Raw genomic sequence first — 26,502 nt, 5'->3', positions numbered from 1 at the left:
TCATACACCTGCTGAAAGGTATCCGTTTTGGCAAGACAGCTGGCCAGCTGATTCAGTAAATACACACTACTTGTTAAATTAGCTATTTTCCAGACTAGCTGCCTGTTTTATTTTGTGATTTGTCTGTTCACTGTTTCTGCCCGCCAGGTGTAGCTGATTCTGCTACTACCATCATTTGCTTACTGGTAACCCCCGAGATTAGCCCCCTGCCTTACTTTACTGTCTCTCATTTCAACTGTATGTGGACTGATAAGGGGCCTTTATATTTACAATTAATTTCCCTTATGATTCAATGTAAGAGATTCCTTCTAAATCCCACCTAATAAAATCCAACCGACTCTGTCTAGAGACAGCCTTTTAGTAAAAGTTTGGTTCGGGCACTCGAGGCACCTTTTACATTCTAGGCGATTTGCCGTGGAGTTCTCACAAACTTCGTGCCTCGGACCTGTTGTTTTGATTGGCCATTGCTCCTAAAGGGCACTGTGTTTATAAGCCTGGTAGTTTGCCTGCCCATGGAGGCGGGTTCAGCCACAAGCTTAAGATATCTCAAAATAATTACTAATCGACTTCTGTATTTTAACCAAACTGCATGTGAATCCTAAAGCAGCTCTGTCTACTGTAAAGCTTGTTCGCACAAGCTGCGGCCATTCATTCAAGTCTTACATGTTGTGAAGCTTTTTGCGGTGAAATTCTGTTCACTTGAGACTGGTCAGTGTTGCTGAAAGCTGGTCTTAATGGCCAAGGCATTCTGTTCCTTTGTGAAATTTGAGCGTAAAATTTAAGTAAACTGTTTTGGTTTTACCATGGCATGCATTTATCATTGGGCCTTAGATATTTGTGCAGTTACTAAGCATAATTATTGCTTTGAGCAACTGATGTTCTTGACCTGTAATGTCTCTTAACGAACAATGGTGTGTGCTAATTAATAATTCTTCTTTTAATTATTTTGTTAATTTTATTTGACCCCTCCCCCACTTTAATTATCATCTTGCACTCGTGCTTTTTAAGAATTGTTTTTATTGATGTGGTGAGCCTTGTGTTTAAATACCTTACTCAATAGTTGTCAGTGCTTCCACTAATGACATCTGTAACTACATTGCACTCCAGAAGCCACATAATAGTGTGTGGTGGAGAGTACTTGTGGTTCCACTCCCTTCCCTATTTCACTCGCATGGGGAAAAGTGATTGCTGATAAACCTTTGTATTAGCTCTTATTTTCTTGAATTTTCTTGTCATGGTCATTTCACAAAAAGTATGTGGGTGGCAGTAATATGTTATCCACCTCTTCCCAGGAAGTGCACAACTGAAATTTTAACAGTGTAACTCTCCGTGGTGCACAATGCCTCTTTTGTAATGTGTGTCAGTGGAGTTTGTCGAACACCTCGGTAATGCTCTCGTGCCGACTAAACGATCCTGTGACGAAACGTGTCACTCTTCATTGGATCTTCCCTATCTCTCCTATCAGTCTTACCTGGTAAGGGTCCCATACTGATGAACAATACTAAAAAATCGGTCAAACGAGCACCTTATAAGCCACTTCCTTCGTGGGCCTATTACATTTCCTTGAGGTTCTTCCTATAAATCTGTCTCGTATCTGCTTTTCCTACTATTTGTTTCATGTGGTCATTCTACTTAAGGTTGTTTTGGATAGTTAGTAATAGATATTTTAGAGAGGATACTGTTTCCAGCAAATTGTCATCAATAGTGTACTTGTACAGTAGTGGATTCCTCTTCCTATGTATGTGCAATATGTTACATTTATTTACATACAGGGTCAACTGCCAGAGCCTGCATCATTCATAGGTCAGTCTGCAAACGGGTACTGTCTTCTGGCATGGCTACTTTCTGTATGTATCATCTGCCAACAGTCTTAAAGAGCTTCTGGCACTTTCTGCAGGATCAGTTACATAAACTAAAAACAGTAACTGTCCTACCACAGTACCTTGGGGTATGCCCAGAAAGTACCTTTACAATCTGTCAATTCTCTTCCACAACGAGCAATGTGTTGAGTTCTGTTTGCAAGGAAGCCTCCAATCCAGTCACACCTGAGCAAGCTATGCATTTCATAGCCCATGTTTACTAGACATTTTTTCTTTCCTACCCTACACTCTTAGCAACAATAGTACTGGTACATTCATTCCACTGTCAGAGGTATCAGGACGATTTTCGCTTGTAACTTTTGACTCATTTGTTTCCAGTACAAGAACTCTCATATCACATCGATACATTTATCGTTTTCCATCATCCTCGAAAGTTTGTAATATCACTATGGAATCATCCTGTGTATACTTATATTTACAGGTGCTGGTGCGTATAGCTTTGCCCTAAATTAGACAATGGTGAGAGAATTAGATTAAAAGGAGAAATTTTTCAGCATCTAATATATATTACTGTGTTAGGAAATCTTTTGTGAAGATATCTGTATGGAATGTAGCCTTTTATGGAATGAAACATGGACGATTATCAGTTCGGACAAGAAGAGAACAGCTTTTGAAATGTGGTGCTTCAGAAGAATGCTGAAGATTATATGGGTAGATCAAATAACTACTGAAGAGCTGGGAAAAAGGAAATTTATAGCACAAGTTGGCTAAAGGAAAGGATCAGTTGGTATGACACATCCTGAAGCATCAAGCAAACAACAATTTGGTAATACCCTCTGGAGTGGTTCCACCAGTGATACAGATGTCTGTATCACGGAGGTACACAAGCCACCCCTTTGCAACTACCTCTACGATTCGTGTGGGTATAATGGAGATGAAACTGAATTAATATTCATTGTGTCAGCTTCATATAACTTTGTACTGTTTCAAGTGCTTCACAGTAATATGGAAACCTATTAATGTTGCATGACTACACCTAATTAGCCACTAACCCTTTTGTGAGTGGGTTGATGATTAATTTCTTGGATACTCATATGAACAATGTTGGCAATTTCGTATAAATACTGGAAATGCTAGAAGAATTAGAAAATAACCCTGGGAATTGTGGCTGGAGAGGTGATAGTTGCGCAATAAGTTTATGGAACAGGAATAACTTCCCAAAGAAGTTCTCATTGACAAAGACCATGCTGTGCATTTTTAATTAAACAATGGGAGGGAATAAACCTTTAAGTGCAGCAGCGAGCAGCACCAGTTACAGTATACAAAATTTAAGCATGAATGGTAAAAATGGAAGAAACAATTATGCAAAGCAAGAAAGAAAGAAAGAAAGATATACCAAATTGAAAGAGCAAAGAAATTAGCCGAAAGATCCACAGCCAAGGACAACAGGCCGCAAACACGCTTCATGACAGATTACAATATAATGGAAGGAAACATTCCACGTGGGAAAAATTATATATAAAAACAAAGATGAGGTGACTTACCGAACAAAAGCGCTGGCAGGTCGATAGACACACAAACAAACACAAACATACACACAAAATTCAAGCTTTCGCAACAAACTGTTGCCTCATCAGGAAAGAGGGAAGGAGAGGGGAAGACGAAAGGAAGTGGGTTTTAAGGGAGAGGGTAAGGAGTCATTCCAATCCCGGGAGCGGAAAGACTTACCTTAGGGGGAAAAAAGGACAGGTATACACTCGCACTCACGCACATATCCATCCACACATACAGACACAAGCAGACATATTTGACAGATTACGTAATAAGTGAGTTTACAGAGATCCTCAGAGGACAGGATACTAAGGCAAGGGCCCAGGGTGGCTAAAATAGGAAAGAAGAAATCGCTTCTCGGCTTTTGACGAGATCAATGTGTGGTTTATTTAACCATTTGTTACATCTCCTCCTCCTACAGGTTCTCGATGTACCCGTATCTGATTCTCAGCTGAGACTACAGATATTAAACCCTGTTATACACAGTCATATCAACAAAAACTTAAATTTCATACACAGTCACCGACACCTGATAAAAACAGATAGTGTCGTCTTAGGTAATTTATACGTATGACGAGCACGTACACACATACCGGTAGATTTACCAATAAAAAAATTTCCTGAAATATCAATCCTTGTACTAGTTTGGAAAATTTCCCTCCACTTGATTTAATTGCACATCGAACATTTATGGTAATGCAAGCAGAAGTATCCACAAGGACCGATATTCTAGGAAATATTTTTACTGATAAAGTTACGTGTGAGTACTCGGTGACAATGTAAGCTGTCTAATGATGACACTGTACCTCTTTTTATCAGAGGTCACGTAATGTCTACAAAATTTAAGTTTGTTAGTGATATGACTGTGTAAATAATATTTAAGATCTGTAACATTAGCTGTGAACCAGACAAGCGTACACTTCACTGCACGTGAGAGACCGATGCAAATCGACAAATCTGGTTTCTCCGAATTGCAAGTGTGAGGAACATTCCAGAAAGATTATTAAAAACTAAAACACAAAAGACTAAACAGAAGGTCCACGTATCATTGGGACATTACAGCTGTACAAAAATTGTTTTTCCAAAGATATGTGACTTTTTACGACTACATATTTATACAAAAAATGCAAGCATAATTAAATAGACAAAGAAACCATCAACAAACCAACCCCACATTACATTGTACTCAAATATTTGTTAGAAGAATGTAAAGACCAAAGCAGTACACAAGTGAGTACTGGCACAGACTACTGCGAGGGTCATCCCGAAAGTAACTGCTCCACCTTCTTTCTCAACCAACAACAACAGCACGAATGCAAAACTTTATATACGCATTTTTCAAGTTTCCAGAGTGCACACACAAATTTTCTGTTTCTTTTGCCAATCAGTATAGCTGCAGCAATGGTGTCTGTGTAGATGTAAGTTATGAGCAGTGCATAGTCATTGAATTTCTCACTGCAGAGAAAGAAACTGTTGGGAATATTCAAAAAATTTTGTGTGCAGTTTAAAGAGCATCTGCAGTCAGCAGAAGTACGGTCAGTCATCAGTGAAACAGAGTGAGGATATTACAAGAATGCAGTTCAGCGAAGCTGTAAGATTTGCAGCATTCTGGGAGGCCATCCACGGCTGACGCAGCTTGCCAGTGTGCTCACGCACAAGGACCGGTGCACAGTGAATCGGTAGTCAGCACCGAGGCTGTCATTTGGCAAAGGAAGTGTGGATGCAATCATCCGTGCTCTCGATTACAATGTGTGTGCATAATGGGTTCAGCAGTGTCTTACATTAGAACACAAATCTCTCAAGAGAATAAAGGAAAACAATTCGTTTCTTCTGAGTTATTGCAATGTTTTGAAGCTGATGAGGAAGCCTTTTTTGTCCAAGAAAGTGACAGGTGAAGAACAGTGCAAAACAAAAGACTCTCAGTGGAATGGCATCATCCCAACGCTCCACAGATGAAAAAATCCAAAGCAATTGCTTCAGATCACTGTGTTTTGGGATTGTGAGGGTTTCATACTCACTGATGTGATGCCAAAAGGCAGCAGCGCTAATTCTGAAAATCATGTGAACACATTAACCACACCCGACAACTGCTTTCGGTGACTTCAGTGGCAGAACACCCCACGTGATCAATCGATTCAACATAATAATGATCAGCCTCGTAGAAGTTTGAGGACTCCAGCACACATCACCAAACTGGGTCGGACAGTGTTTACCGCTACCCCCGCCAACCTCTTTTGCCATGACATAGCTACCTCAGTCTTCCACTTGTTTGAGCCATCAAAGGATGCCATTTATGGTAGACATTTTGAGGACAATCAACAGGGGATTCACACAGTCGAGGAATGGCTTCGTGACTTGAACAACGAGTGGTACCTGTGGCGTCGCAACTGGTGCGCGATCGCCCATTTGTCTATTAAAAGCTTTACTTCAGAATGTATGCGGGCTGCAATGTAAGCTGGTAGTGTATTATACGGTCAGTAACGGACGAGTTGTGTCCTGCAGACTGACGTCACGACCACCTGTTGCAGCTACACGTGTGAAACCAGTGAAGTAGCGCTGGTTGGCCACTTACATTATACGAAACTAACAATATTAATAACTAATAAAGGAATAACCTGAGGAACGTCATATTTGATGTACATCCTTCTGTTGTGAAAACAAACAATATGTCAAAGTCTGAGATCAAAAATAGTTGTATTTTGGAAGTTAGTAAAAAATTTTCCGACAGTCAAGAATGTAAATAAATGCAGTAATGTAATAGTTCACCTTCAGTGACTATGTACGATGATCTGATAACATTTTCAGTGTTCATATATAAATTTGGAAAGTTTTTAGTTTCAGAAAACCTCTGTGACTTTTCTATAATAATAATTTCAAGAATTCTAAGTAAATATGTGTATTGTGTGTTAGGGTGCGTGTAAATGAGAATGCGTGCGTGACAGTATGTGAGACATTCGGCATTATTAAAAATCATTCATGTAATTATCTACAGGAACTGGCAAGTGTTCCAACTCTGTAACGTGGGAACGAATCCGCTCGTGGTTACCCTACTAGTGAATGTCAGATGTCCAAATATGTATGCTTATGTATAAGACAGCCAGAACGTTCATGACTACATAATAAATTTCCAGATGTAAAGCTTATCGTTCATTTTGTTTTGTTTATTTAATTAGAGAGTTTTGTGTTACTTAATTTGATGATGTCAATGAGCCTAGAGAAATGGTTGGTGTTGCTAGATTTTGGCGCGAGCCGCGCCCTAGAAGTGAGTTCTCATTGGTCGTAAGTGCTGACAGCCAATGAGAAGCGAGACGGTTGGCCGCCTAGCGAGGAGATATAGTTTTGAGTGTGGGAGAGTGGGAAGGGGGAGTCGCGAGCTAGCTTTGATTGGAGGTGGTTATGCTGGATGTGACTTTTCGCATTATGTGTAAGATGAAGTCCTGGGATGACTTCCGCGTTATGATCCAGTGTTACGGTGTCGGGTAGTGACCAGAAACTGTTTATGAAAAGTTTAGAGTGTTGCGATAATTCCATCCGATGAAAATCGCGAGTGAACTTTGAATTATATAGCGTGGCGGAACTGAGCATATTCTTACTGAGTATTTTATGGCGAGCATAAACTTTTACTAAAGACAACCACTGAATATCGTGTGCAGAAGTCATTGACCGATCATTGACTGTGTTACAAGTAATTGGTTTCGGAATTTGGGAAGGTAAACGTTCTGGCTGTTTTAGGTATAGTGATAACTGTCAGCAGAAACTTTAGTAATTTTCGTAAATGTGGGCCGATGATCTTGCTTAACGGCAATAAAGATCTATTGAAGGTTTAAATTTGAACTTCATGTTTCAAGTACGAGTGACATCCCCTTTCCGAATCATTTCTTTAAAGTACACAGAAAATTTTCAGCAAATTTTACTTATAGCAGCCTCCGGCGTGTAGCTGTGAGGTTACAGTTTCCTCAACATTGCTTTTCTGTGATCTCTTAAGTAGCTGCAGTCAGGAGTTTACGTGCAAAGATCTACCGCTGTAAAGAAATAGGTGAACAAAAATTATAAAAGAAATTGCATTGCAGCAGCGACGTATAATCCATCGCAGTTGGTGCATCGCAAGCACCCACGAAAAATCCGTCGCATACCGACAGGGCATAGATGCCCTTCTATCTTGCTAGAGGAAGGCCACATAATGGGAAGGAGATCACATTGAAAAATAGGGAGTGTAGAAGAAACATCTTTCTTCCTTGTGTGTTTGTGTTTCATTGTGCTCAGAAAATAGTTGTTCAAGAAAAAAATGTGGTGCATTACTTTCGTATGTTAAATGCAGAGAATAATTGGTGAATACCATGAACAGGCAATGATGTTTTCCACAGAGCAAATGAAGGCTCAAAATTCTGGCTATCAATGAACACCAGTCACAGAATCCTGATGTAATCTTTAATGAACAAATTCAGTTCCGTTATTCATCCTTACTAAAGTAGCAGCAAACAGTGAATACTTTTTTCTCGATAAAAGATAATGAGCTTGTTGTAAAGAGTCTAACAGTTCCCCACCCACGTCCCACTGAGTCCTTCCCCCTATCTGCCCCCCGCCGCCCACCCCACTCTCTTGCCTGTTCGTCACATTCGTCAGTTATTTTGACCTATAACATAGAAGTCTGTGCCAGTACTCCCTTGTGTACTATTTTGGCCTCTACATTGTTATACAGGGTGTCTCAAAAGGTACACTACAACTTCAATATACCACAGCACCCAACCTAATTAAGATATTCACACCATGTTCAGCTTATGTGACAGACATAACTCACAACATTTTGTTTGTGTGGGTTGCAGATGGTTGTGAATGAATTATATGACAACCGTTCAAGAAAAGGCTCAGCGCATGGAATGGTTTATTTAGACGAAATTGGACATGCAGGTTCAAAGGAAGCACCCATCCTCACACCAGTGCTACAGGAATTTTGTGTAAGCAGGAAGTGTTCGTGTGAAGCTTAGACCGTGCGAGACATTATAATTTCCAGATCATTTGATTGACAGGGGTGGTCCAATTCCCTGGCCTCATAGGATGTCTGACAATACACGGATGGACTTCTATGTATGGGGGTATGTCAAGGGCAGTCTACCAAACATGTGTCAACCACACTACTCATTTAAAGAACCGAGTGAATGCCGCCATTGCCACAGCCGATGCGGATACATTGTGCCGAGTATAGGCAGAGCTCAAATACAGACTGGATGTCGTGTGTGTCACGAAACAGACGAAAGTTGAATTGATTGAATGGCATAAAAACTTTGTGAGAGAGTGTGTCACATAAGTCAGACACGGTGTGAGTATCTTAATTACTTTGGCTGTTACAGCACGTCAAAGCTGTACCATACTTCTTGAGACACCTTGCAGTTTTAATCTTTAAATAATGCGTAATATATAGGGTTTATTAGTTCCTGGTTTCTTTGAGTATTTCATAATGCTTGTGTTTTTCACATTTACAGTCATAAAAAGTCACATACCTTTGGCAAACCAATCTCTGTGCAGATATAAACTCTTGCTGATGATGTACAAATTATATATCTATTCTTAAGTTGTCTAAGGTACCATAGAAAGCTGAATGCCATTAACAGCAGCCATAAATTAAATGTTATTGTGGAATGTTGATATTGCATATTTCAGTTTTTAATACATCTGTATTCATAATTCCACAAAGAATTCACAGTGGAGTGTGTAATGAATAGAAACTTACTGGCAGATTAAAACTGCACATTGTACTGGGACTCAAATCCAGAACCTTTGCCTTCACAACTACATGTCCTACTGACTGAAATATCTAGGCACAAATCATGAGACAGACACACACAGCTGGGAGAGTGTTCCCATGTAATTTGGAAAGTAGAAGAGATATACTGCCAGAAGTAAAGCTGTGTTGTGTTCAGACAGCTCTATTGATACACGTTTACTTGCAATAGGCAAAGGCACCTCTTCCAGGCTTTTTCAGCCAAGCTGGTGAAAGAAATTCAAGAAAAATAGGAAGCTACAAGCGAACATGTAGGGCAAATGTCGTTTATCAGTACTACCACACAGAAATCCATAACCGGTGTGAAGACTATGTATGCACTTGTCCCTGCAACTGCTATGTTTAATGCTGATCAGTCATGTTTAGCCAAAGAACTGCCAACCAACCACAATTTTGTAATTTTACAGTTGGGGTGGAGTGTCAGTAGTGCGATCTATGAATGCTAGAACATATTCGTATGCACCATCTGATCAAAATGTATCCAGACACCCCACATAATGTTGAACTGACCACTCGATGGCACAAGAGATGGATCCACTAGCATAAAAGGAGGCATGAAGTATTGTGTTGTCAGTAGAGAGGCAGTAATAGTAGAATCAAGTCACGAGAGCTCAATGACTCAGAACATACACTCACAATCAAGCACCAGTTCATAATGCACGGCCTGTGGCGGAGTGGTTACGTGACAATAACATCCCTGTAATGGACTGGCCTGCACAGAGTCCTGAAATGAATCCTGTAGATCACCTTTGGGATGTTTTGGAATGCTGACTTCGTTACCTACCATAGTTTGTTGTGACAATTGTGAAGTACAGAGAAGGTGGTGTTACGGTACGGGGATGCTTTTTCACGGTTAGCCTGTGGTCCCCTTACTGTGCTTAAGAAAAAACTAAATGTGGAAGAATATGACCACATTTTACAGCAATGTGCACTATGTACAGTAGAACAATCATACTAACACGATGACTGTATCAGCACGAGAATGCGCCTTGTCACAGAGCAACATTTGTGGGGCAATGATTTGTGGGCAGTAATATTCCTGAAATGGACTGGCCTGCCCACAGTCCTGGCACGAACCTAATTGAACACCGGGACGAGTCAGTATGTCGACTTCACTGCAACTTCTCCCATTAATAACTTCTCTAGTTTCTGCTCTAGAGGAACAATGGGCTATCATTCCTCCACAAACATTCTCACATGTCGCTGAAAGTGTCACCAGAAGAGTACGAGTCGTCATATGAGCAAACGGTGGACACAACCAATATCACTGTCCACCAATAGCTGTTCAAATCAGATAACGTACAACAGTGCTAGAAGTACGTACGAGTTGATTACTACTTCTACATCTTTACCTCTGTCTACAGGAAGTTAAGGCAACGTAGGTCTGGAAACTGGAGGTGGGCTGTTTTACTTTCACTATTTCTGTAATAGACATAACACAATGTGGGAAAATGGTAAAGGGTGAAAAGCATTTCTCAGGAAATTGTTTTCAACACTTCATTAAAACTGTCCTCTTACAAGCTGCAGAAAGTATATTGATTTTGCTGAATTTTGGCCTCAACAGGATTTATCATGATACTGACAAAAAGGCTGTCGGTCTAATTTCAATTTTCTTCATAAGTACATACGTGATTTGACTTCTGGATAAGGAATTTTGTAAAAAGTGAAAATTATTTTCCATGAAACTGTCAGACAAGATTATTTCTGATAACTCTGTCATTTCAGATTTACAAGCAGAACAGTATTCTTATTTTTCAGTTATTTGAGTATTTTTCTAACGGTGTCCAGAATTCAGCTAACAATGACACAGACTTTTGTGATCAGACTAGGAAATTTCTAACAGAGAAGATACCATGGGGGGAAGGGGGGGACTTTTCTTTTCACGTTTTTCCCAGCTTTATTGGGAGAACCATAAATTTATCTTCAGTGAACAATGGCCTATGTATATTACAGCTACATATGTAATATAAATAAAACTGAACCAAGCAGACCAATCATGTGATGATCCTTTATCCTCATTTACAATGTTTCAAAGAATGGACATTCGAGGATGGAATAACAGTAGTACCTACATCTGTACTCCACAAACCACCCTACAATGTGTGGAGGAGGGTAGCTGTGGACTAATATCACTCCCCCGTTTTCATGCTCCAGCTGCCAATGATTTGTGGGGAGAAAGACTGTTCGTATACCTCTGTGTGAACTATGATCTCTCTTAATTTTACCTTCATGTCATTTTGTAAAATATATACTGTCAGAAAAAAATCACACCGACATAAAATAATTAATGCACAGTTATGAAATTTCAGGAATACATTTGTGTAGGTAACTTATTTCGGTGATTAACATAGCAGGATCACAGGTTAATGAAATAGCAAGATGAGCCACTGCAAATGTGAAATGCTGGTGCATTAATAATCAGTGTAATTGCTAAACATGCAAACATGCATGTATCACGTTGTACAAGTGCTGGATATCAGTTTGTGGGATGGAGTCCCACGCTCGTTGCACTCGACCAGTCAATACAGTGACGGTCGACGTGTTTGTGGATGACGCCGGAGTTGCCTTCCAACAATGTCCCGTATGTGCTCGACTGGAGATGGATCTGGTTTTTTATTTATTTATTTACATGTCAAGTTCCGTAGGACCAAATTGAGGAGCAAATCTCCAAGGTCATGGAACATGTCAGTACATGAACTTACAACATAAAAGTAATAACAGATAAAAATAAATGTTCATGAACCTGAAAGAAAATCAGGCCATAAGTTTAAGCAAACGCTATGAGCAATACAATGAGAATCAGCTTAATTTTTCAAGAAACTCCTCGACAGAATAGAAGGAGTGACCCATGAGGAAACTCTTCAGTTTCAATTTGAAAGCACTTGGATTACTGCTAAGATTTTTGAATTTGAGTGGCAGCTTATTGAAAATGGATGCAGCAGTATACTGCACACCTTATTGCACAAGAGTTAAGGAAGTCCGATCCAAATGGAGGTTTGATTTCTGCCGAGTATTAACCGAGTGAAAGCTGCTTATTGTTGGAAATAAGGAATATACATATTGAGAGGCCAATGTCAAAGTACCCAGACTCGTGAACAGAGGTCGACAAGAGGTTCGTGAACTCTCACCACTTATTGCCCGAACCGCCCGTTTCTGAGCCAAAAATATCCTCCTAGAATGGGAAGAGTTACCCCAAAACATAATACCATATGACATAAGTGAATGAAAATAAGCAAAGTAGACTAATTTGCGTGTCGAAGTATCACTCACTTTCGATACCGTTCGAATAGTGAAAATGGCAGTATTAAGTCTTTGAACAAGATCCTGAACATGGGCTTTCCACGACAGCTTACTATCTATCTGAACACATAGGAATTTGAACTGTTCAGTTTCACTAATCATATGCCCCTTCTGAGAAATTAAAATGACAGGTTTTGTTCAATTGTGTGTTAGAAACTGTAAAAACTGAGTCTTACTGTGATTTAACATTAGTTTATTTTCTACAAGCCATAAACTGAGGTCATGTACTGCACTACTTGAAACCGAGCCAATGTTGCACACAGCATCCTTTACTACCAAGCTAGTGTCATCAGCAAACAGAAATATTTTAGAGTTACCCATAATACTAGACAGCATATCATTTATATAAATAAGGAACAGGAGTGGCCCCAACACTGATCCCTGGGGCACCCCCCCTCCCCCACTTGACAGTACCCCACTCAGATCCCACATCACATCTGTTATCAACATTGTGAATAATGACCTTTTGCTGCCTGTTGCTAAAGTAAGAGGTGAACCAATTGTGAGCTACTCCCATTATTCCGTAATGGTCCAATTTCTGGAGCAATATTGTGAGATCAACACAGTCAAATGCCTTTGTTAAATCAAAAAATACGCCAAGTGTTCGAAACTTTTCGTTTAGCCCATCCAGTACCTCACAGAGAAAAGAGAATATAGCATTTTCAGTTGTCAAATGACTTCTAAAGCTGAACTGTACATTTGACAGCAAATCGTGTGATATAAAATGATCAGTTAACCTTACATACACATCCTTTTCGATAACTTTTGCACACACTGATGGCATAGAAATAGGTCTAAAATTATCTACATTATCCCTTTCTCCCTTTTTATAAAGCGGCTTTACTACTGAGTACTTTAATCGCTCAGGAAACTGACCATTCGTAAAGGAAAAATGGCTAAGGAAGTATGGCTAAATACAGGGCTAACATGTGCAGCACAGTACTTTAATATTCTACTAGACACTCCATCATAACCATGAGAGTCCTTGGTCTTCAGTGATTTAATTATTGACTCAATCTCCCTCTTGTCTGTATCACAGAGGAGTATTTCAGACGTCAATCTCGGAAAGACATCTGCTAAGAAATTTATATGATTTCCTGGAGAAACTAAATTTTTATTTAATTCACCAGCAATGCTCAGAAAATGGTTGTTAAATACTGTATGTATATCTAATTTATCAGTACCAGAAATATTATTACTGTGAACTGACTTTATATCATCAACCTTGTGCTGCTGACTAGATGCTTCCTTCACAACTGACCATATGGCTTTAATTTTATCCTGTGAATTAGCTATTCTATTTGCATACCACATACTTTTTGCCTTGCTAATAACATTTTTAAGCACCTTACAATACTGTTTGTAATGGGCTACTGTAGCTCGATTGAGACTAGTTCTAACATTTTGATATAATTCCCGCTTTGTTCTACATGATATCCTTATCCCACTAGTCAGCCAACCGGGCTGTCCATTACTGCTAGTACCCCATTTAGTATGTTCTAATGGAAAGCAACTCTCAAAGAGCACGAGAAATGTGTTACGGAAAGCACTGTATTTATCATCTATATTATCGGCACTATAAACATCTCGCCACTCTCGTTCCTCGACAAGCTTCGAAAAACTCTCTATTGCTGTCGGATTAACTTTCCTACGAGCAAGCCGAGGCATCGTGATGACATTGTGTAGAGCATGTTCAGTAAAAGCAGCAACGTGCGGGTGAGCAGTATCTAGTTGTAAAACAGCACCTGGACACTGTTCACGAATGGCAGCACAACAGACTGAATCGCCAGACTGACATGCAAATGCACCCGAGATAACTCCCGCTGTAGGTCCAGTGTGTCTAGTACGCAGACAGGTTGGTTGCAGGTCCTATACTGGCCTCCTCCTATGCTCAACACTGGCACCCAGACAAAATGAGCTTTCACTAGAAAACACAAACGACCTCCACCCTGCCCTCTAATGAGCTCTCAGTTGGAAACAATGAAGTCAGAAATGCCAGTGGTTTGGGGGTCAGTGGAATGCACACTACAGGGCGTCTGCCCCGGAGCTGTCCTCGAGGCAACCGATTTGTAACAGTAGCTTCCGAGATGCTTGAAGACACACAACGACGCTGCGATTTAGAGGCTGTACGACAAACACAGATTTTTACCTTAACGTGTGAAATGTCCCCCCCCCCCCTCCCCCCTCTGCTGAGACTGCATTTGATTATGATCTCTTATCCCTGTTAATCGTACATTAGTCATCATAGGGGGGAGTGGATAAAAAATGTATGCACCACAATGCATTAAAATGGATGGTAAAATCTCACAGCCAGTACTAGGTGAACCACAGAAACCCTTAAAAACTCTACTTCTTTACAAATGTAATGCATCGAGATTTATTTTTAAATGTAATTAGAAAAAATAATGCACGCTTTCAGATTCGACAGCAAAATAATAGAAACACATCCATCATGTACCTACATACGAGCACTGCAAGCATGTTTTATACATATGTCTCTACATCACTATACATACAGACACATCAAATGAATTTGCAGTTACGAATAAGGACAATCATCAGCTGCAGAATGGAATGACATCAACAAAAATTTGTGCCGGACTGGGATATGGGGCCAGATTTCCCACTTTTTGTGAGCAATCGCCTTACCGTTTGGGTATCCGTGCACAACTCACAGCCGGACCCAAACTTCCGTATGTTGTCAACAGTGTCACATTTTAAAAACTGTGAAAAATTTACCTGTTTAGAAGTAATCAGTTTTTTGCTTCTCCTGTAAAACTGTGTTTTTGGGATATAATACAATTTGATATGTTACTCCTCAATTTTCTGATGTGTCAAAACCAGTGAGTATGCCGTATCTTTGAGGTCTCTGTGATGTTATTTTTCAACGAGATAATGAATAACTGTGCCGGTCTGACCTACCTCAGTACGGAGGGTATCGAACTGCTGTCCCGGCCGGCACGTCCCCCAGACCTTTTGGCCACTGACAATACCCGGCCGTCGGTTACCGAGAGACTCGGACACCGCCACTGTCAGCCATTACGACTGACTACTTCCGGCACAGGGTCGGTACAGCTCGGATCGACATACCCGTATCTCACATCTGAACTCACCGAGGTACTCCGCCTACCTGTCACCGTCGATTTTGTCCATATTTGTGGCATACGCAGGGCTCGGCCAGAAATGAATGACAGAAGTGAGAACTCTACATGGGCAAGCATTTAAAACAAGTAATACTGTCAGTACAGGTCTATACACAGGCGATGTACTTGAGAACAATATTATGGAAATGGAAGAGGATATAGATGAAGATGAAATGGGAGATAAGATACTGCGTGAAGAGTTTAACAGAGCATTGAAAGACCTGAGTCGAAACAAGGCCCCGGGAGTAGACAACATTCCATTAGAACTACTGATAGACTTGGAAGAGCCAGCCCCGACAAAACTCTACCACCTGGTAAGCAAGATGTATGAGACAGGCGAAATATCCTCAGACTTCAAGAAGAATATAATAATTCCAATCCCAAAGAAAGCAGGTGTTGAAAGATGTGAAAATTACCGACACGTGATGTAATCATCCGATAGCAAGATCACTCTTAATTAGCGCGAATACACAAATAAGTTACTGGATTAAATTAATATACATAGTATTCACATATAATATTAGTCTCGAAGATTAATAAGTTGGAAGAGAAGCTAAGCTTCCACATATAATGTTGATCTTTTTTGCGCGTGTTACACTTCTAGATACATCACACAAATGTGCCAGTAAAATTTTTAATAATGACGCAAATGTCTCATCTTCTGGGCTCCAAATTCTTCTAAATGGTCGTCCACGAGGAGTTGATTTTTAAATGAGAGTCAAACGCTTTGTGATTTAAGAAATTCATCGTACATTCTCGCACATAGTTCATCTTGCGTAAAAGGAAATCTGCTTTTAATGTAACGCTTTTCAAACCACCTTTCGCAATATTTTCCCGCTACCTGTACGAAATAGGTTCATTTCAACAGCTGCAAGAAAGCGCCAAATAACTGGCATCACCGCACTTGCACAGCTACATTGACACAGGAAGCTCTTATGTTCATACGTGTAAAACATTAAAAGATCTTACATTATGTCGTAAAATAAACAAGACATCAAAGGATACTTCAAGAGAGTCGGGATATTGCGAACCATACCAAAATGCGGGAGGAACAAGTTCGGTGGCAGAAGGAACAAGCCTTCTGGTCAGGTGGATAAAGGGTTATAAATACAAAATCAAATAGGGATAATGCAGGAGGAGGTTTAATAATGAATAAAAAGATAGGACTGCGGGTAAGCTACTACAAACAGCATAGTGAACGCATTACTGTGGCGAAGATAGACACGAAGCCCACACCTACTACAGCAGTACAAGTTTATATGCCAACTAGCTCTGCAGATGATGAAGAAATTGAAAAATGTATGATGAGATAAAAGAAATTATTCAGGTAGTGAAGGGAGACGAAAATTTAGTAGTCATGGGTGACTGGAATTCGAGAGTAGGAAAAGGGAGAGAAGGAAACATAGTAGGTGAATATGGATTGGGGGAAAGAAATGAAAGAGGAACCCATCTGGTAGAATTTGGCACAGAGTATAAATCATAGCTAACACGTGGTTCAAGAACCATAAAAGAAGGTTGTACACTTGGAAGAATCCTAGAAATACTAGAAGGTATCAGATAGACTATATAATGGTAAGACAGAGGTTTAGGAACCAGGTATTAAATTGTAAGACATTTCCAGGGGCAGATGTGGACTCTGACAACAATCTATTGGTTATGAACTGTACATTAAAACTGAAGAAACTGCAAAAAGGTGGGAATTTAAGGAGATGGGACCTGGACAAACTGATTAAACCAGAGGTTGCACAGAGTTTCAGGGAGAGCATAAGGGAACAATTGTTGCAAATGGGGGAAAGAAATACAGTAGAAGAAGAATGGGTAGCTCTGAGGGATGAAGTAGTGAAGGCAGCAGAGGATCAAGTAGGTAAAAAGAGGGCTAGTAGAAATCCTTGTGTAACATAAGAAATATTGAATTTAACTGATGAAAGGAGAAAATATAAAAATGCAGTAAATGAAGCAGGCAAAAAGGAATACAAACGTCTCAAAAATGAGATCGACAGGAAGTGCAAAATGCGTAAACAGGGATGGCTAGAGGACAAATGTAAGGATCTCACTAGGGGTAAGATAGATACTGCGTACAGGAAAATTAAAGAGACCTTTGGAGAAAGGAGAACCACTTGTATGAATATCAAGATCTCAGATGGAAACCCAGTTCTAAGCAAAGAAGGGAAAGCAGAAAGGTGGAAGGAGTATATAGAGGGTCTATACAAGGGCGACGTACTTGAGGACAATAGTCTGGAAATGGAAGAGAATGTAGATGAAGACGAAATGGGAGATACTACGTGAAGAGTTTGACAGAGCACTGAAAGACCTGAGTCGAAACAAGGCCCCAGGGGTAGACAACATTCCAGTCCTGACAAAACTCTACCACCTGGTAAGCAAGATGTATGAGACAGGAGAAATACTCTCAGACTTCAAGAAGAATATAATAATACCAATCCCAAAGAAAGCAGGTGTTGACAGATGTGAAAATTACCGAACAATCAGTTTAATAAGCCACAGCTGCAAAATACTAACGCAAATTCTTTACAGACAAATGGAAAAACTAGTAGAAGCCGACCTCGGGGAAGATCAGTTTTGATTCCATAGAAATATTGGAACACGTGAGGTAATACTGACCTTACGACTTACCTTAGAAGAAAGATTAAGGAAATGCATACCTACGGTAGCACCTGTAGACTTAGAGAAAGCTTTTGACAACGTTGACTGGAATACTCTCTTTCAAATTCTAAAGGTGGCAGGGGTAAAATACATGGAGTGAAGGGCTATTTACAATTTGTACAGATATGATAAGGCAGTTATAAGAGTCGAGTGACATGAAAGGGAAGCAGTGGTTGGGAAGGGAGTGAGACAGGGTTGTAGCCTATCCCCGATGTTATGCAATCTGTATATTGAGCAAGCAGTAAAGGAAACGAAAGAAAAATTGGGAGTAGGTATTAAAATCCATGGAGAAGAAATAAAAACTATGAGGTTTGCCAATGACATTGTAATTCTGTCAGAGACAGCAAAGGACTTGGAAGAGCAGTTGAACAGAATGAACAGTGTCTTGAAAGGAGGGTGTAAGATGAACAACAACAAAAGCAAAATGAGGATAATGGACTGTAGTCAAATTAACTCATGTGATGTTGAGGGTATTAGATTACGAAATGAGACACTTAAAGTAGTAAAGGAGTTTTGCTATTTGGGGAGTAAAATAACTGATGATGGTCGAAGTAGAAAGGATATAAAATGTATACTGGCAATGGCAAGGAAACCGTTTCCGAAGAAGAGAAATTTGTTATCATTGAGTATAGATTTGAGCATCAGGAAGTCGTTCCTGAAAGTATTTTTATGGAGTGTAGCCGTGTATGGAAGTGAAACATGGACGATAAATAGTTTGGACAAGAAGAGAATAGAAGCTTTCGTAATGTGGTGCTACAGAAGAATGCTGAAGATTAGATGGGTAGATCACATAACTGATGAGGAAGTATTGAATAGGATTGGGGAGAAGAGAAGTTTGTGGCACAACTTGACTAGAAGAAGGGATCGGTTGGTAGGACATGTTCTGAGACATCGAGGGATGACCAGTTTAGTATTGGAGGGCAGCGTGGAGGATAAAAATTGTAGAGGGAGACCAAGAGATGAATACACTAAGCAGATTCAGAAGGATGTAGGTTGCAGTAGGTACTGGGAGATGAAGAAGCTTGCACAGGATAGAGTAGCATGGAGAGCTGCATCAAACCAGTCTTAGGACTGAAGACCACAACAACAACAATGTGAGAGCAATAAACGAAGAGGAAACAACAAAATCACTGAACGTAAATACAGGTCACATCGAGACGACCCACCTCCCAACAGCAGCTCTGACTGCTCTGTGCATCAGCCCCGGATCTACGATATTTCCGAACAGGGGCAATATTTAGTAGTGGCGCCGAGTCACACTTCCGTAACCAGAAGCGGGAGAAGGTACTACTCGTACGCGACTCAACTGCCAATGCACAAGAGCCCGCCTGCAACTGCTCTAACGAATCTAATTTAAACAATTGTCACGTCACGCTCAGCGGAGGCAATTTGTTGTTATAATGCATTGCATAGTGTTCCTGAAGCCTCTGACACACTTTGCTGTTGGCAGACGCTTGTATGAGGACTGTTTTGCTGTTGTATACAGCGCATTTCCTTTGGAACTTAAGTTTTTTTTCGTTTTTTTCTGTGTTCCCCGGTGCCGGTTCAACCGGACGCCCGGCCGGTTTATGTCGTAATTGCTGCTACAGGCATCGGCTCTTCGTACTAAATGCAACAGCCTGTACCCCACGGACCATCTGTACCTGTAACCGTGCAGACAGAGGTGTACATTACTAACTCGATAAAAGGAAGCGCTCGCCTCACCTGCAGCCGAGCCCTGGGACGAGCGGGCTTTCTCCACCTTGGCGGGAACAGATCTCGCTCTGGAGGGAGCAGCTCTGGCGGGGGAAGTTCTGGCGGCTGCGGCTCTCGCAGGAGCAGCCCTGGCGTGAGCCGCTCTGGCGGGAGCTCCCCTGGTGGAAGCTGATCTGGCGGGAGCAGGCCTGGTGGGAGCGGGTCTCGCAGGAGTGGACCTGGCGGGAGCCGCTCGGGCGGCCGCGCCCCTCTTCCTGGGGCTGGGGGTCGCGGCTCTGGCCACCGCCTCCTTACGGCCGGCGGCAGCTGCCCTCGGCTTTGACGCAGCCATCCTACCGACGGAAACTGCCCTGCCTCTCGCCGCCAGCACTGCCGCGACTGCGGGATTCACGCCCCTCGCACACGCTCGTGCGCTGGTCCGGCAACTCTTCACTACGGGTTGCCTGCTCGTGTTGGCACCACTGGCTCTGCTACCTGTATATAAACAGAGGGATTAACTTCAGTTTTCTCGTCTACACAATAACTGTTCTTCGGTTTTGTTAAGGGAAGTTACAAGAATATACGAGGTGTCCATTTTAACTCGGAACTACTACACCGTGCATACTATTTCTCGAGTCGACACTCCTTTTCCTCGACTCGTACTAACGGTATAGGAACGAACGATGCATCGTGAGGAAGATTTTTTATCCAGCTTCCGACTTTGCACACCAATTTTGCACTGAAACTTATTATTTTAGGAAAATTTTAACATAATAACAGACCTTTAAGTATCACAGACAAAGGGGTATCGTACCTCTATTTTACAAAGTTAACTTCTATTAATCACGAATACATGAGTCTGTTTTTGTATTATCCTATTACAAATACCAATTCATTTGTTTTTAAGGCAGTTATTAACTGGATAATTTGTATACAGGATTGTCATAGATAATAACAGTGACCACTGGGGTACTCCATTATCTCTGCCTGTCATACAAGCTGATTTTTTTAAACAAATATACTTTCCAAAATGACAAACATATTTGTCATTCAAATGAAACTACATTGTTCCGGAGACCTTCGAAGTCTCGAACATCTGTAGTGCACGTGAGGAGATTTGTACCGAGGCTGGGATTCGAACCCGGGTCTCCTGCTCAGTAGGCAGATGCGGTAACCACTAAGTCACCCTGACACGGTGGCTTCACACAACTTCTGGGAATATCCCAGCATGCATCCCTCCTCGATCCAAATTCCCATTCGAGCCTCAGCCCACCGGTATTCCCACTAAACTCAAACAGCCCGTTACGTTCGATGCTGAGGTGATATTCCAGTACAGTTGGAGAGACCCTGCAATGTTGTTTAATTTTTGGGGGGAATACCAGTGGGCTGAAGCACGAATGGGAATCTGGATTGAGGAGGGACGTGTGCTGGTGTAGCCCGTGCAGTGCCTAGTGAGGAGGAGACCTGGGTTCGAATCCTGGCCTTGGCAAAAGTTTCATTCCTCGCTTCAGTCTGCAGATATAATTTTCACCTAAAGTACAAACTGCAATTAAAACCTCCTATTTATCATCAAACTTCTCTTCAACAATGGATAACTGTAAATGTCATGGTCGAAAGTTAAAAATTACAAGCAATAATGTATGGAAATGTATATAGGAGGTTGTATTGTAAATTCACGATTATTATTTCACATCATTTGGTTCATTTTTAAAGATTGTTCCTCTTCATTCCCACAACTACCCATATCCCAAAGACTTCACTCATTCAAAATACTGCCATTATTTAAAACTATAAAACTGTAAACGTTTCGCCCAGGTACCCTGCTATCTCGAAAAATATGCTTGGTATTAAAACAGAGTCCCAGATGAAAAGTTAATATTTTCAGGGGGAACATCTGTCTGTTGTAAAACTGGCCACTGTGTCCCCCATCCCCCAAAGGGGGGGATCATTTTTTTATTTTCAAGTGGGAACTCCCCCACTCTTTCACTGCAGATTCAGACTGTATGCCAAACAATACCGAGGGTTCATCTGAAATAATTTTTTTCCATTCATGGTGGATTTCACTGTCATCCTGATAGTGAGATTTTAGGGAGCTCACCGTAATCGATCCTGAAGGGGATAGAAAGCTATATTGCCTTGCATGGACATTTAAAAGCCTGAAAATAAGACTTTTATTAAATGTGATTTGAGACTTTCTCGGCGTATTCCATTCGTGAAATCTTCTCGGGTGATCAGCGAAGATGATGGGTACGAAACCCTTCGAAACGTTGCGAGAAGACGACGCCTTTACTCGGCTGATCACCCGAGAAGATTTCACGAAAAGACTTTTATTGTACAACCTATTTCACGAAACTAAATTAAATTTTTGACAATAATGTCACCTATTCAGAACAAAAATTTATATTTTAATTGAAAATGTATAGGAGAATCAAATGAGTTAATTCTTAATTTAATAAATCGGTAAGATTGAATTTTGTCAATTGCATGCCATCTGCCACAAATGGAACGAAATATTTTTGGTACATCTTAGACACTTCTTCACGCAGAATCCAAATCTGAAATGAAACTGAGGAGAAGGAGGGGGGGTTCCTATTTGAAAATAAAATGTTGACCCTCCCCCCCCCTTATTGGGGGGCGGGGGGTGGGTGGATGGATTAGGAGAGTAGTATAGACAGATGACCATCTTGGAAATATTAACTTTTCATCAGCAATTTTTTTTTGTATTATGCATATTTTTTAAGATATTTTGTTGTTTCAAGTCAAAACAAACACATAGCTTCTTTTTTTCTTCAAATTTTTATCCCACAATAAAGCACGCAATTTCATTAATAAAATGTATACAATTCACCCTAAATGCAAATGTGAAGTATATGTTTTTGTTGTTGAAAATTTTATGTCCATTACTTCAAGATCAAATAACATCAGCACTTTTTATGTAGAAGGCTGTGGCTTGCAGTATTACTTAGGTGATATTACGTCGTTTCTGTTGGTAGCACTGTCAAGGACAATATTGTACTTTTTTAATAAAACAAACACATGTTGTACATGGCATGTTCAGAAAGTAAGTGTACTGTCATCATATTGGGGTGTGGTTTTTTGTTTTCTGAGGCTTGACAACAATGAATGGGAGAGGGGGGAGGGGGGAGAGAGAGAGGGAGGGAGAGAGAGAGAGAGAGAGAGAGGGGGGGGGGGTGAAATCCTCTGACTAGAGCGAGCATTGCAGGAACATGGTAATATGCAAACTCACATTGGGATTTCCAGTTGTGTAAAAGATGTCAGTAAAAAATTTTGCCAAGCGCAAGCCACATGCTGTGATCCGTTTCTTACTCAATGAAGGAATGGCACCTACCAAAACATTTTCACGAATCAAAAAGGCTTACGGCAAAGGAGTTGTGAACAGAACAAGAATGTTCAAGTGGTATGGTGAGTTTAGTGGAGGCTGAACAAATGTTCATGATGAACAGAGGACTGAAAGACTTTCCATTTTGATTGATGATTTGGTACAAAAAAAAAAAAAAAAAAAATTGATGAAAAAGTTTGTGAAGACGACCAATCACAGAAATTATGGTAAACCGGAAAACTGTGTGCAAGATGGGCCCCAAAACAGTTTCTTGAGTGCCGTTAAATGGAAGGTGAGGATTTTCTGAGCTCTGTTGTGATTTTTCTTATATGCTGAAAAATTCAAAATCACAACTTTGACCAAAAAAATCATGGCTTCTGGGTTTTGGGACCGAAAAGGCACCTTGTTGATTGAATTTCTGCCTCAGGGTGAGACCACCAATGCATAATGACGTCATGAGACCCTAAAAAAATTAAAAAGGAGTATTCAAAACAAAAGTAGGGGAATGCTTGCAAGAGGAGCATGCTCATTCCACGAAATGCCTGTTCTCGCACAGCCTAAGCCACTGAGGTGTTCCTGGACTCATTTGACGGGATGTTTTGAACCTCTGCCATATTCACCTGACTTGGTACCTTCAGATTATCATCTTTTCACCTCCCTTGAAGGCACATGAGTAGAATTAAATTTTTAACAAATGAGCAGGTGCTGAAAGAGTTTTGATTTATAAAATGAGAGTTCAGAAGAATCCGCAGAAGCCGGGTCAGGTGAGACTTACCAGATGGGACGGAAAGGAAAGCTCGACTGTTCGGCATTCCGCCAGATGACATTTCAAAACCTAATAGCTTAAAGGTGTAAGATAGGGTAATAAGCTAGACAGAGATAACCATAAAACCATTGTGCAAGAATTAGTAAGAGTGGAAATCTAAGTGCATTGCATGTGGTAGAGAGGGGGGGACAGGGAAAAATAAGCAAGTCAGAAAATGAAAGACACAGAAAACTAAAAGGGAATGGATAAAGGAATAGTTACTTAGAAGAAACGCTGAGACTGACGAAATTGATGCAAATTACGCCCAGGTGGGTGATGAGAACCAAGGTCATATTGTAATGCCTGTTCATTCCCACCTATAGAGTATTGAGAAACTGGTGTCTAGGGGAAGACTGGTGGCAAGTGTGATGAAACAGACATCTCAGTTCTCACCACCCACCTGGCCTTAATTTACATCAATTTCTTTACTCTCAGTACTCCTTTCTTCACCCCTTTTAGTTTTTTATTTTCTGGCCCGTCCATTTTTTCCCCAGCCCCCGCCTCTACCCCACACAACGTATTTAGCGTTCCAGTGTTATTACATCTTGTACAATGTTTTGTCAGTAACCTATGTTTTGTGTGCTACCCTATATTCCTCCTTCAAGTTCTCAGGTTTTTAAATCTCATCTGATGCAGTACACAACAGTCAATATTTTCTTTTCATGCTGCCCACTAATTCTCCCCCGATCTGGGATTCTGGGGTGACTTTTCCATACTCTTCTCATTTCCTAAATCTTTCCAGTCATTTTCCTTTGATTCTCTTACTTCTTCTTCAATCCCTCTGGCAGAAGAAGGAGCCACTGGTTCTGACTGCTTGCACATTTACTTAAACTTTGTGTGTGTCTTCTCCTGCTGCCTGGTGAGTAGACTCAATAATATGGAAAGGATAGATTACACCTGTCACATAGAAGAGGCGTTGAAACCAGGAAGATATTAAGCTTTCAGATAAAGTCCGTCTTCAGAAAAAAAAAAACCCACACACGCGGATATTCTCTCTCTCTCTCTCTCTCTCTCTCTCTCTCTCTCTCTCTCTCTCTCCCCCCCCTCCCTCCCCCTCTCCGGGTGCAGGGGGCCCGAGTGCAACTGCATCTGACATGAGCAGCAATCTGCCGGGTTGAGTGGTGGGGGTAAAGAGGAGGCATTAGGTGGGAAAGAGGAGAGACAGCAGGGTAGGGGTGGGAGAAGACGCTGTGATGCCAGTGGGAGCATGCAGCAGACACGATAGTGCTGCTACCTGCAGCATTGAGAGACTGTGCAATGGATGTGGGCAGTATATACAGTCAACAGACTGGGTGGTAGCTGGAGTGAGGGAGTTTTCTGATGGATTCCAAAAGACAGGGGAAGTACAGGTAAGTACATTGAAGGTGAGAAAAGAACAGACTAGCAGCTCCTAAAATATGATGCTAGTGGAGACTGCTGAGGATTAAACGAATAGATCCAGTAACTAATGAACAGTTACCAAATCGAATCAGGTAGAAAAACGGGGCAGATGAATAGGACACAACCTGAAGTGTTGTTGTTGTTGTTGTTGTTGTTGTTTTTGTTGTTGTGGTCTTCAGTCCTGAGACTGGTTTGATGCAGCTCTCCATGGTACTCTATCCTGTGCAAGCTTCTTCATCTCCCAGTACCTACTGCAGCCTACATCCTTCTGAATCTGCTTATTGTATTCATCTCTTGGTCTCCCTCTACGATTTTTACCCTCCACGCTGCCCTCCAATACTAAATTGGTGATCCCTTGCTGCCTCAGAACATGACCTACCAACCGATCCCTTCTTCTAGTCAAGTTGTGCCACAAACTCCTCTTCTCCCCAATTCTATTCAATACCTCCTCATTAGTTATGTGATCTACCCATCTAATCTTCAGCATTCTTCTGTAGCACCACATTTTGAAAGCATCCATTCTCTTCACGTCTAAACTATTTATCGTCCACGTTTCACTTCCATACATGGCTACACTCCATACAAATACTTTCAGGAACGACTTCCTGACATTTAAATCTATACTCGATGTTAACAAATTTCTCTTCTTCAGAAATGCTTTCCTTGCCACTGCCAGTCTACATTTTATATCCTCTCTACTTCAACCATCATCAGTTATTTTGCTCCCCAAATAGCAAAACTCCTTTACCACTTTAAGTGTCTCATTTCCTAATCTAATACCCTCAACATCACATGAGTCAATTCGACTACAGTCCATTATCCTCGTTTTGCTTTTGTTGATCTTCATCTTATACCCTCCTTTCAAGACACTGTTCATTCTGTTCAACTGCTCTTCCAAGTCCTTTGCTATCTCTGACAGAATTAAAATGTCATCGGGGAACCTCAAAGTTTTTTATTTCTTCTCCATGGATTTTAATACCTACTCCCAATTTTTCTTTCGTTTCCTTTACTGCTTGCTCAATATACAGATTGAATAACATCGGGGATAG

The 26,502-nt window shown here is 40.9% G+C and overlaps 1 protein-coding gene across 4 annotated transcripts in view; it reads right to left on the bottom strand.

The window, feature by feature from the left end:
• Positions 1 to 26,502, bottom strand: part of LOC126427210 (serine/arginine repetitive matrix protein 2-like) — a 328,833-nt gene that overhangs the window by 64,491 nt on the left and 237,840 nt on the right. For all 4 annotated transcript variants that reach the window (XM_050089442.1, XM_050089441.1, XM_050089444.1 and 1 more), the window contains exon 6: positions 19,959 to 20,423. In XM_050089442.1, the coding sequence (XP_049945399.1) occupies positions 19,959 to 20,423 (465 nt within the window). The remainder of the gene's footprint in view (positions 1 to 19,958; positions 20,424 to 26,502) is intronic.

The sequence above is a fragment of the Schistocerca serialis genome, chromosome 11 (genome assembly GCF_023864345.2).
Source record: "Schistocerca serialis cubense isolate TAMUIC-IGC-003099 chromosome 11, iqSchSeri2.2, whole genome shotgun sequence".
NCBI lineage: Eukaryota > Metazoa > Arthropoda > Insecta > Orthoptera > Acrididae > Schistocerca > Schistocerca serialis.
The sequence above is the reverse complement of the archived record's forward strand: the minus strand, read 5'-3'. Positions and strand labels throughout refer to the sequence as shown.